Genomic DNA, 13,241 nt, shown 5'->3' with positions numbered 1-13,241 from the left:
AAAAGTGGTTTGAAAATAGCTACGAAATTTTTGTTGAATCTATGAATCCAGCTGGATGAATATAAGTATATGAATAAGCAAAATAAAGACCTTGAGTAAAGTGAATTATTACCAGTGAAATGGTGAATTTTCAGTAACATTCTTCCGAATTCTGACTTGTGCTTATACTCAGATCCTTGGTTCAGTTAGATAGTATAACCGCTGGGAAGTCTGATTAGTTAAATACAGTGATGGCCCTCTACTTTCCTCAACATTGTGTTCCACCCACAAACTCTAAACATGCTTCATTTCTGCACAAGTAAAATTTGCTTTTTTAATTTATTCATTTTTTGAAAGACAGTCATCATTGGCAAGGCCAAGCAACACACACAAAATGCTGGAGGAACTCAGCAGGCCAGGCAGCAGCTATGGAGAAAAGCAGAGTCAACATTTTGGGCCGAAACCCTTCAGCAAGTCCATTACTCTTCTCTTTCTTTCCCTTCAGTCCTGCCAAAGGGTCCCTGCTTGAAACGTTGACTGTACTCTTTTCATTAGATGCTGCCTGGCCTGCTGAGTTCCTCCAGCATTTTGTGTGTGTTGCTCGGATTTCCAGATTTCCTCTCATTTGTGATGGGCAAGGCTGAGTTTATTGTCCCAAGTCCCACCCCCTCCTAGCCGATTGCCTTTGAGAATGCAGTGATGAGCTGTTGCTCTGACTGTTTCTGTCCTCCCACAGTAGATGGAAAGGAAGTACCATAATTTAGACCCAGATGTAGGAGCAATTGTCTATTTCCAAAGCGGGGATGGTGTGCAACTTGGAGGGGGGCCAGAAGCTATTTCAAATCATTGTGTTTGCCCATATATGTCAGATTAATATGATTCTTTGCTCACTCAAAGCAAGATGATACCATCTAGCTTGTTTGCAGAAAATTGATGCAGTCAGTTAACAAAAGAACATAATATTGCACCTGTTTGGGGTTGGGCAGGGCCAGGTGGAGGAGAAACAAACAGTTTTCTGACTTGTCATGTTGCCTTTTGGCCAGAGAATTACTGGGGAAAGAGGTCCTGTCTCCAGCTTCTGTTGAAAGCTTCTTGAAAGCTGATGTTGTGCTTCTTATGGAATTGTTTTAGCTGCCACATTAATAAGCTGATCGTGAGTTCAACGGGTCTTAGTAGCTATACAATCAGTGGCTACTTTATTAGGTATACTTGCTTGTTAATGCAAATATCTAATTAGCCAATCATGTGGCACCAACTCAATGCATAAAAGCATGCAGACATGGTTAAGGGATTCAATTGTTGTTCAAGCCATATTATCAGAATGATGTAGAAATGTTATCTATGTGGCTTTGACCATTGGTGCCAGATGGGGTGGATTGAGTATCTCAGAAACTGCTGATCTCCTCGTATATTCATACATAACAGTCTCTAGAGTTTACAGAAAATAGTGCGATAATGAAAAAACATCCAGTGAGGGGCTGATCTGAGGATGAAAATGCCTTGTTAATGAGAGAAGTCAGAGGAGAATGGCCAGGCTGGTTCGAGCTGACAGAAAGGCAACAGTAACTCAGAAAAACGCTACAACAGTGATGTGCGGAAGAGCATCTGAATGCACAACACATCAACCTTGAAGTGCATGGGTCCACAGCAGCAAAGACTGAACCAGCTTCCATACCTGTGCCTAATAACGTGACCACTGAGTGAATGAGAATGGTGGATTTAGAATGCAGAGCTCAGTGATAATGTAGTTTTAAGCTTCCATAGCTGAGGTTGTATTCTCATTACCACTTCTTTGTACAGAATGACACCGATGTTAGTGAGCAGCAGAATATGAAAATCAAAAATATTAAAATTCAATCTTGGAGAAAATGGACGGTGACTTCAGAAGGAAAAGAAGAATTAGTGGTGCCTAAAACAGGCAGCAATTTTATTGAGTTTGCATTTTAACTCTGACATTTAATTTCTATTCTTCCTTTGCAGCCTTTTCCCCACAATGCCAAGGCATAACTACCACAAGGTGGCACCACTTGTGAGGTCCCTCTGTGCCAAACATGGTCTGGAATACCAGTCCAAGACTCTGCTCACAGCCTTTGCAGACATAGTCCAGTAAGTAGAGACCAACACCAGCAGTTCCAAGCTGTTAATACCTCTTTCCTGCACATTCATTCTTCTCTGCACAGCTGTGAATTCCAGTGTCTCATCACCAACATTTCTGCCCAGGACCTTGAAAATCATGGAAGCCCTCAGATTATTATTAATTGCGTAACAAGAACAGCCTGTAGGGCAACACACACAAAATGTTTGAGAACTCAACAGATGAGGCAGCATCTATGGAAATGAATGAACAGTTGACGTTTTGAGCTCAGGTCTTCCGACCTTTTGGGATTCATTCAGAAGCACACCCAAGTCCTTCTGCACAGCAGCATGCTGCAATCTTTTAACATTTAAATAACAATCTGATCTTCTATTTTTCCTTCCAAAGTGGATGACCTCATATTTACCAACATTGTACTCCATCTGCCAGACCCTTGCCCACTCACTTAACCGATCTATATCTCTCTGCAGACTCCGTATCCTCTGCATAATTTGCTTTTCCACTCAATTTAGTGTCATCACAACTTGGACACACTACACTCAGTCCCCTCTTCCAGATCATTAATGTGTGTCATGAACAGCTGGAGACCCAGCACCGACCCCTGGGCACAGCACTCACTACTGATTGCCAATCAGAGAAACACCCATGTACCCCAACTCTCTGCTTTCTTTTTTTTTGAAAACTTTTTTTATTGCATTTTTAAATAGTTACAAAGTGAAGTATGAAAAAAAATGTATATAACCTTTTCCCCCTCCCCTTAACCCCTCCCCCCTAACTGCCCTATAGAAAAAAAAGAGAAAGAAAGAAAAAAAAAAGAAAGAAAGAAAGAATGCCTGGTTGTTGGAAGATCTCCACATGCTCCATGGAATTTGTAATAACTTTAATATGTATATTTATTTCTTTCCCCTAATAACCAATTGTTTCATCTTCAGAGCATCTATATATTTAATCCTGTCTTTTGTAAATAAGGGCTCCAAATTTACAGAAATGTTTCATATTTATCTCTTAAATTATAAGTAATTTTTTCTAATGGAATACAGCTATAGATTTCTTTCTTCCAAGAGTCTATACTTAAATATGTATCCGATTTCCAAGTAACTGCAATAGCTTTTTTGGCTACTGCCAGTGCAATTTTTATAAATTCTTTCTGATATTTATTTAGTTTGAGTTTCGGTTTTATCCCTTATTCCTTCTTAATTTTAGAAGTATAACATTATCTGGCCTCTCAAATATGCTTTCATTGCTTCCCACAATATAAATTTATCATCAACTGAATGTCAATTTGTATCTAAAAAGAACTGAATTTGACAATAATGACAATGATAATGATAGATAAAGAGGAATCAATTTATAGATGGAGATTTAATTCAATTCTACTAAAACATCAAGATTTTTGTGATTTTATGAAAAAGCAAATTCAACTCTCTGCTTTCTGTTGGTTAACTCATTCTCTATCCATGCTAACACATCACCCCCAACTCTATGCATCCTTGTCTTATGGATAAGTCTGTCATGTGGCACCTTTACGAATGCCTTCTGGAAATCCAAGTAAATAGCATCATCGTCAGAGTTTTATCATCATCACAGGTCTAACCCTCTCAATATTCCTTTTCATTGTTTTCTACTAATAATATAACTTCCATTCCTTTGATCAGTCAATCACTCTATGCAATAACACTTTTAAGAAGTCAGTGCTCAATTTAAGCAGAGTGGTTGGTTCTTTGCAAAGGACAATAATTGTTTAGCAGATGTGGAGAGGCACTGGGGATTTATGCTTTTTGTGTTCTCTTGCAGCTCCTTGAAGGAGTCCGGTGAGCTCTGGTTGGATGCGTACCTGCACAAGTGATCAGTCTGGTGCTGCCACCTTGAAAATGGGAGGGTTATTCTGCATTTTGTTAACTCATGGAATATAATTTGAGTTAAAGAAGCTAAACCATTGAGAAGACAGCAGCAATTCTAAACATAAATACAGTTTGGGAATCTGTTTTGAACTATTACTGATAAATGGTGTCACCTTCTTCCATGTCACCCATTGTCACTACCAGGTGTAACAGCCAGAAAGGCAGTGATGTTTCCTTCATTCTACTTTCAACACTGTGCATCTCATGAGAGCTGTCCTTCCTTCAGCTTTTGCCTTTTGCCAGTGCCCCACAAACCTAGCTGGCAATTTAGTACCGCAAATCCATGCTCTCCAAATTGTGCACTGCAACTTGACTTTGATGCATGACTGCCAACAGTGGGAGATTGTCGATCCCACAGTCTCTGAATTCGGCAAAGTATTTAAACTGTGCATTATTGTAATGACATCTGCTGAATGCTGAAAGATAGACATCTGTCTCTCTTTTATTGATGATATTGTCCTGCTTATTTTAAGTTGGTTGATGCTGCAGCAAGTGTGGGCAAAACTTTCCATGACGGTGGTTTATGGAGGGCTTTTTTTTTCTGTTACCAGCGTGCCAGTTACAACAGACTTGTATGCTTAAGTATAATTTGATTATTCAATATTTACATACTCCATTGATGCCCAAGTCCAAAACCTAGGCATCAATGGTGCACACAAACACTAAATAATTAAATGGGGAATAAAACAGAAAATGCTGTAAATATTCAGCAGGTTAGGCAGTGCCTATAGAGGGACAGCTAGTTAACCTTTCAAAGCAGTGATCTTCTCCCTGTTGTTTTGAAATGTCATCCTTTTGAAACATTAATGATTTCTCTCTCTACAACTGCTTACCAGTCTGTTAACCGGAGCCCTGATATTGTACAGAAATGGCCCTTTGACATTATATCTTTGCTCAACTACGCTGATCTTACTTGTCTATTTAATCTGTATCTTTCTAATCCTTGCCTATTTAAGTGCTGATTGAATATATCTTAAACATAGTAAATTGTATTTTGTTAATGTATTGGACTCCACCACCTCTGGTAATATGTTCCATATAATTAACCACCCTTTGTGTTTAGAAAAAATCTTACCCTTAAATCTACTTTAAACCTTCCTTTTAGCTTAAACTATGCCCTCTTGTCTTTACGCCTCTCATAATCTGCTGCAAGGAAATAATTTTCCCTGCGGGGCTCTTTTATTCCACCGCATTTACTTTGTCAGGTCCTCTCTTAGGCAGCTTATGTCAGCTTTCTCCCAACTCAAGACCTTAACTCAAGCACCAACCTTAATTTATTTTCCTTAACTAACTTGAATTAACAAGGGAAATAGAAAGAAAGAAAGAAAGAAAACAAAGAAAGGACTTGTTAACATTGTGAAATGCAGGTCAGAATTATTGTTGAACCAAAAGGAGAACACAGGAAACACCCTGCAGTATCTGTGGCAAGAGAAATAATGAGTTTCTCCATCTGTAGTTGGTGCCTGAAGAGATCATTGTGCATTCAGATCCACTTTCAGACTCATTCAATTGTTCAACATTCAAAGTAAAATGTGTTATCACAGTACATACATGTCACCACATACAATGCTGAGATTCTTTCTGTGGGCATATTCAGCAAATCTAGAGAGTAGTAACTGTAAACAGGACCAACGAAAGAACAAGAGCATAGAAGACAACAAACTATGCAAATATAAATAAATAGCGAGAGCATGAATTAACAAGATAAAGAATCCTTAAAGTGAGATAATTAGTTGTGGAAACATCTCAATAGATGAGCCTGATGGTTGAGGGGATGTTGAACCTGGTGGAGTGAGTCCTGAGGCACTTGTACCTTCTACCTCAAGGAAGCAGAGAGAAAAGTGTATGGCCTGGGTGGTGAAGATCTTTGATGGATGCTGCTTTCCTACAAGAACGTTTCATGTAGATGTGCTCAATAGTTGGGAGGGCTTTACCCATGATGTACTGGGCAAAATCCACTATCTTTTGTAGGATTTTCCACTCAAAGACGTTGGTGTTCCCCTACCAGGCCATAATGCAGCCAGTCAATACACTCTCCACTACCCATCTATAGAAATTTGTCAAGGTTTCTGATGTCACACCGAATCTCTGTAGACTCTTGAGGAAGTAGAGGTGCTGTTGTGCTTTCCTTACAATTACATTTATATGATGGGTCCAGGACAGGCCCTCAGAGATAATGAAACCAAAGAATTAAGAGTTACTGACCCTGTCCACCTCTGATGAGAAATGGCTTGTGTACATAGTTGAGAGTAGGCCTTCCCACCCAGAGCTGGGTTTATTCTCTCTGCTCAGTCTGCACCAATAGGGCCTGATGTCCATTCTCAATGGGAGCAGGCCTCACTGCTTTGATGCCCTGTGTCATATCTGACCTCCAGTGTGCCTGCGTGAAGTTTACACATTTCCCGGACTCCTGTGGGTTTCCTCTGGGTTCTCTTGGTTTCCTTTCACATCCCAAAGACATGCTGGATATGAGGATAGTCTTCTACTGCAAAATTACCCCTGTTATGCTGCCTGGTGGGAGAATCAGTGGAGTATTAATGAGTGTCAGGAAAATGTACAGAAATGTGATCGATGTGACTGATCTAATAGGGCAGAGACTTAATCAGACAAATCAGCCAAATTTCTGCATTGCAAAGAAATGTAAATGTTTAACTCTTATGCATTGAAATGTAGTTTAGAGACTTATTTGAGTTTGGTCTGGAGCTACTGCCTCAGATACCCAGGTTTAATATCATTTAGGAAATATAACAATCCAAATGACAGCTGATGAACAACTAACCCATTCAAAGACAAATTTCTTAACTATTGAACTCCATACTTACTAATTATCGTGTTGTAAATTCATGTATTTCTGTGCTTAGTGTATTGTTACAAGAGGTTACAGTTTTAAAAACTTTATCAGGGTGGGATAAGGTTGAGGTGAGGTTATTATTGAAATGATGACATGCCATTTAACTCCAGATCGTGAGTTGTTACCATTGATGGTGCCACAAGTCTGACATAAGCTTTGATAATAAATGCTGGTGGTTATTGATGAATCATGAAATGGCAATATGAGTAATCCAGCTTGTCTAGAACTTGTTATTTCAAATGTAATGTTCACAAGCCAGTGACCATATCCAGCCTCAGATGATAGGGGTCAAACCTGGAACATTCGACTCCTGTCCAGTCAAATGACCATTGTTGCATTTAATCACCAGACCATCCGTTAATTGACTGTGCTCATATTATTGATGCTTTGAACTTGGTTTTTCACTCATATTGCTGACAGAAATTAACAGCCCTTAAATGACTTCCCAAAAACATTACAATTACACCAACAATGCCAATGTTCCCAGGGCTTTTGTTTATGGAGTTTTCGGATTAGAAACAATTTGATTGGTTTGCTCTATTGTTCTTCACTCAATGTTCGTATCTTTTATGTTAAATAAAGCAATTGAACATCAGTATATTTAACCAGAATATATGGGTGTGTTTGTGATTCTGTGCACATGCACATGTTTGTTTTGACCACAAGGTGTCTGGTTTGATTCATGTCAGTGCTTCCTTTATGGTTTGTTTCTACAAGTACTTCAGCTGGTTTTAAAAAGCTGGGATCCAGCTCAGAAGCAGATCATTTGGCCCATTCCGCTCCAAACAAACAAAACTTCATTCATCAAATCCTGTCTTCTTTCTCTTCTATTTCTTCTTCCTGTGTATTTACCCATTTCCCTTTTCAATCTATCATTGTTACTGATCTAAACTTCTCCATTGCATAATAACTAAGGTCTTAAATAAATTGTGAGATGGATTTCAAATCATTGTGGCTGCATTATGGACAGGTTCAGCAAAATTGTGGAGGAGTATTATTTACTTACATTAGTTAAGCATATTCCTGGGAGGTAAACTGCTTACTACAGAAATGTAAATATTTAAAACATCATTTTTATTTGTTATTATTTCTTATGAACATTTTTGTGCAAAAACAGAAAAACAGTATTTTAGCCTAATGACAAGTTATTTCCAAACCAGTTTGGTTTATCTGTCAGCTACAGTACATGAATACTTTTTAACATATTGTTGTTGTTCCTTTCCATGCCTCGTGGTGCATCGGGAGGTATTTTTGCCATTTCTGTAGTATTTGACTGATTTTTACGAGCCAAGTTGCTAGCTCAACATTCAATCCGGTGCAGATGGAAAGTGGACAAGGAGCAAGCTGGATTCTAACTCGGAACCATTTGCCTCAAAATCCAGTGCTGATGCCATGACATCACTGTCCAGCTTATTTTAACACATTATATGGTTTTAAATGCGCATTGGCACACCATTTCTGATTAGCCTGAAATTATGTTGTACCTTGTGCAGAACGATCTTCCTTTTTCTTCGCATGTTTTGAATGTTTCCTTTGCATATTTAACATATTTAGTAGCTGTTGCAATTTTGCCATGTCATGGTTTTGCTAAGTTCTGTCGGAGAAGTGGAAGTGCTGCATCTTTGTTGTTTACAGCTAAAATGGGATAAGCAGAGAAGTAGTGCACTGTAACTCTCAAAGCAAAGCAGATCTATTGACTACGTATTCATGTCTATGGAGGGTCTCAACAGTCAATATCTCACTTTTGATCTTCCATTGCTTCCCTTGGTGAATGGTGGTTTATTCTCCCAGTTTCCAGGGCTGTGATTGGTTTGCTTTATGCAGGCAGCAGGGATGGTGGGTCTGGATCCTGGGATTGTGTGAACAGACTACATGTACTGGAACAACAGAGGGGCAAGGTGGAGATCCTGGGAACTCAACTGAGGTTCAGGGGGTGGCCAATAGAGAAGGCAGAGCTATACCAAAAATTAGGTTAGATTTCCTATTCGAGGATTATAAAGCCTCTTCATTTTTTCTACTAAAACTTTAGAATATATTTTAATACATTTTTTCCTGCACATTTATGAATATTTTGCATTTGTTTTTTCTTACACTGCCGGGCCATGTAGAAATTTGAAGTGGGGAAATAAAATGTCACATTCCATTCCTAATGCCAAATGATTTCTAGAACAGCAATGGGAGCCACATATCCATTCTTGTGTATAACCATTACACAACTTTTTGCCAGTCAGAATGCCAGCCTTCAGTATTATTCTGTCTTGCAGAAGATCTCTGCCCATCAGGTACTGTTCTCTGAATCCACATGTTCTGACCACAGGCCACAAGTCAGTATGCACTGCCTCGTTGAATGCTTATATACTTTCCCACGATTTGTGTCAAAGAACTCAATAATATTGGTCAAGAATTATTTTTAAGTTTGAAATCCATCCTGAACATTCATTTTGTTTGCTTTTTACACGCTTCCCATCGATGTAAATCTGATTTGTGAGGTTTTTCAGCTTTAATTTGTAATTCATATTAGATGGAAACTCACCTTCTCAATATCACATATTAGTACTCCCGTGATCTCTTCAAGCTCATAACTTGCAATTCGTCATGAACGAAGTATCGAATAGTTTATCACCTTCAATGATTGTTTTGTAATGTATCGCCGATTATGCGCTGCCTCTTAGTGTTTGCTTTGATGCATTACACCAGAGAGCGCACGTCCTGAAATAAATGGCAATTGAAGTCCGTCCGTTTCTACAAAGAGCGCCTGATCTATAATGTTCAGATTCCTGTCAGTAAAGTTACAGTCTATGTCATTACTGTCAACGAGACCAAGCAACACCGCAGCGTCCATCCATGTCGTACAGGAGTCTGATTGCCACCTCATGGCCGCACTGATTTTTATTTCTTTAGCAAAGCAGAGCGATATGGGCCTTCCGAGCCATGCCGCCCAGCAACCGCCGATTTAACCAGTTGGTCTTTGGGCGGAAAACCGGAGCACCCGGGTAAAGCCCACGCCTTCCACGGGGAAGACGTGATTAAACTCTGGCGCCCCGAGTCGTGCCAAGCACCACGCTACCATAGCACCCAGACGTGAAATACTAACACCTTGCACAATCTGTTCCCAGCCAACGTGAAATGCTGAAACACTATCATCTCTCACCCACTGCCCATAACTACACCCTGCATCACATACTTCCACCCAATTCAGAGTCATGGAACACTACAGCACAGAAATACCCCCCTTGTCCACGCCAAGCCATTAATCTGCCTAGTCCGATGGACCTGCACCCGGACCCATCCGTGTACCTATCTAAACTTCTCTTAAATGTTGAAGTCAAACCCATATCCACCGCTTGCACTGACAGCTTGTTCTACCTTATCACTACCCTCTGTGAGTGAAGCAGTTCCCTCTCATGTTGCCTTAAACCTTTGATCTTTCACCCTTAACCCATGACCTCTAGTTGTAGTCTCACACTGTACCCTTCAAAATTTTGTATATCTCTATTAAATCTCCCCTGTAGGGAATTAAGCCCTAACCTATTCAACCTTTCCCTATAAATCAGTTCTCATAGTGACATCATGTACCAGCAGCCTTACCCAGTGCCCAGACTGGCACTGTACCATCTGATGCAAGTAATGCCCACCCTAGGATTCTTGTTTTAACCTAGACTCCATTCTGATGTAGCACATCCATCCATCACTATCAGGGTATCACTGACACAGTCCCCAGACTAGCTGTGCTATGGTGTCAATAGACAATAGACAGTAGGTGCAGGAGTAGGCCATTTGGCCCTTCTAGTCAGCACTACCATTCACGGTGATCATGGCTGATCATACACAATCAGTACCCTGTTCCTGCCCTCTCCCCATATCCCTTGACCCCACTATCTATGAGCACTATCTAACTCTCTCTTGAAAGCATCCAAAGACTTGGCCTCCCCTGCCTTCTGGGGCAGAGCATTCCACATATCCACCACTCTCTGGGTGAAAAAGTTTTTCCGCATCGCTGTTCTAAATGGCCTATCCCTTATTCTTAAACTGTGGCCTCTAGTTCTGGACTCACCCATCAGCGGAAACATGCTTCCTGCCTCCAGTGTGTCCAATCCCTTAATAATCTTATATGTTTCAATCAGATCCCCTCTCATTCTTCTAAATTCTAGTGTCCATTGCTACAGGACACAGCCAAGACTCTCACTGGTTAAGTTCGTCACGTGATACAGTACACATTGTATCTGCTGTAATAAAAAGGCATAAATATGCTACGCAGTTCAGTTAACTACCCGCACTGCAGTACAACTCTCTCAAATCAAATAGGCGTTAAACAGGTTTAGAGGTGAGTTTAGGAATACCACTGTTAGGTGCCTTCAGATTCACAAACACTGGAATAACTCAACCAGTCAGGCACCTGGGGTTGAAACAGAGACCAGTCAACATTTCAGCTTGTCTCCTCTGGGAGATCCAAAGAGCATTTAATCCATTAGGAATTCAGTCACTGCAATATTTTCACTGTAAATATTGTAAATGTTCATTCACCCCATTCTGATTATACAGTAGTTAACTTCCTTCATCTGTTCCCTGTTTGGTATCTGCAACATTTTCTACTTTTAGAGTTATAGATTCATACAGCACAGAATCTGGCCTTTTGGTCAACTAACCCTTGCACCCTTCTATACTAATCCCATCTACCTGCATTTCTTTTATATATATATATATATATTCAAGATTGTTTATTGTCATTCATCAGTACACAAAGTGAGTAGAGATAACCAAGGAAATTATAGCCCAGTTAGTCTTACTTCAGAGGTGGGCAAGTTGTTGGAGAAGATCCAGCGAGGCAGGACTTACCAGCATTTGGAGAGATGCAATCTGATTAGGGATAGTCAGGATGGCTTTGTCAAGGGCAGGTCGTGCCTTATGAACCTGATTGAATTCTTTGAGGATTCTTCATTGATGAAGAGAGAGCAGTGGATTTGATAAGGTGCCCCATGCAAGGCTCATTCAGAAAGTGAGGAGCATGGGATCCAAGGAGAGCTTGCTTTGTGGATCCAGAATTGGCTTGGCCACAGAAGACAAGGGTGGTTGTGGATGATTTGTATTCTGCCTGGAGGACTGTGACAATCCTTGATTCCGCAAGGACCTGCTCTGGGACTTCTCTTCCTGGTGATTCTTACAAATGATCTGGATGAGAAAGTAGAAGGGTGGGTTAGTAAGTTTGCTAATGATACAAAAATTGTGAATGTTGTGGATAGTTTGGAGGATTGTCAGAGGTTACAGCGGGACATCAATAAGATGCAAAACTGGACTGAGAAGTGGCAGATGGAGTTCAACCCAGATCAGTGTGAAGTGGTTCATTTTGGTAGGTCAAATTTGAAGACAGAATATACTATTAATGGTAAAATTGTTGGCAGTGTGGAGGATCAGCGAGATCCTGGGGTCCATGTCCATAGGACACTCAAAGCTGCTGTGCAGGTTGATATGTTGTTAAGAAGGCATACGGTGTGTTGGCCTTCATCAACCATGGGACTGAATTCAAGAGTTGTGAGATAATGTTACAGCTGTATAAGACCTTAGTTAGATCCCACTTGACGTACTGTGTTCAGTTCTGGTCACCTCATTATAGGAAGGACGTGGATACTATAGAGAGAGAGAGAGAGCGCAGAGGAAATTTACAAGAATATTGCCTGGATTGGAGAGCATGCCTTATGAGAATAGGTTAAGTGAACTTGGCCTTTTCTCCTTGGAGTGACGGAGGATAAGAGGTAAACTGATAGAGGTATATAAGATGGTAAGAGGCATTGCCCGTGTGGATAGCCAGAGGCTTTTTCCCGGGGCTGAAATGGCTAACATGAGGGGGCATAGTTTTAAGGTGCTTGGAACCAAGGGGATGTCAGAGGTAAGTTTTTCACACAGAGAGTGGTGGGTGCATGGAATGCACTGTCGGCGGCAACGGTGGAAGCAGATACAATAGGGTTGTTAAAAGACTCATAGAGCTTAGAAAAATAGAGGGTTATGTGCTAAGGAAATTCTAGGCAGCTTCTAGAGTAGGTTAGGTGGTCGGCACAACATTACAGGCCAAAGGGCTTGTGAAGTGCTGTAGATTCTCTATGTTCTATGTACATGTGTAAAGAACATAAATTTTACTCCAAATCCGATGCAACATTAAAAATTCCACAATAAGGATAAAGAACACCTTAAACATAGATGCATAAGATCAGCTTATATACGTTGACCATCCATGCCCTGCAAACTCAAGTTTTTGTTTACTTCTTTTTAATGTTGTAGCTTATTTTAGTTTTCCAGCAGCTGCAGTATTTTGCTTTTAAAAGACTGTTTGTGTGGTGAACGACGCCTTAGGGAGGGGAGTGCTAGCAAATTTACCACAATGACAGTTGACAGTCCACGACCTGATCCAACGTGAATTCCC

General features: G+C 40.4%; 1 protein-coding gene across 2 annotated transcripts in view; it reads left to right on the top strand.

Annotated features, from left to right (window-relative positions):
* LOC132397205 (acyl-CoA (8-3)-desaturase-like) overlaps positions 1-4,877 on the top strand; it is a 59,054-nt gene extending 54,177 nt beyond the window's left edge. For both annotated transcript variants that reach the window (XM_059975650.1, XM_059975649.1), the window contains exons 11-12: positions 1,960-2,085; positions 3,869-4,877. In XM_059975650.1, coding sequence (XP_059831633.1) covers positions 1,960-2,085; positions 3,869-3,920 — 178 coding nt within the window. In that variant the 3' untranslated portion in view covers positions 3,921-4,877. The remainder of the gene's footprint in view (positions 1-1,959; positions 2,086-3,868) is intronic.
* The last annotated feature ends 8,364 nt before the right edge of the window (positions 4,878-13,241 follow it).

The sequence above is a fragment of the Hypanus sabinus genome, chromosome 7, assembly GCF_030144855.1.
Source record: "Hypanus sabinus isolate sHypSab1 chromosome 7, sHypSab1.hap1, whole genome shotgun sequence".
Lineage (NCBI taxonomy): Eukaryota > Metazoa > Chordata > Chondrichthyes > Myliobatiformes > Dasyatidae > Hypanus > Hypanus sabinus.
This window is presented reverse-complemented; position numbering and strand designations above follow the sequence as displayed.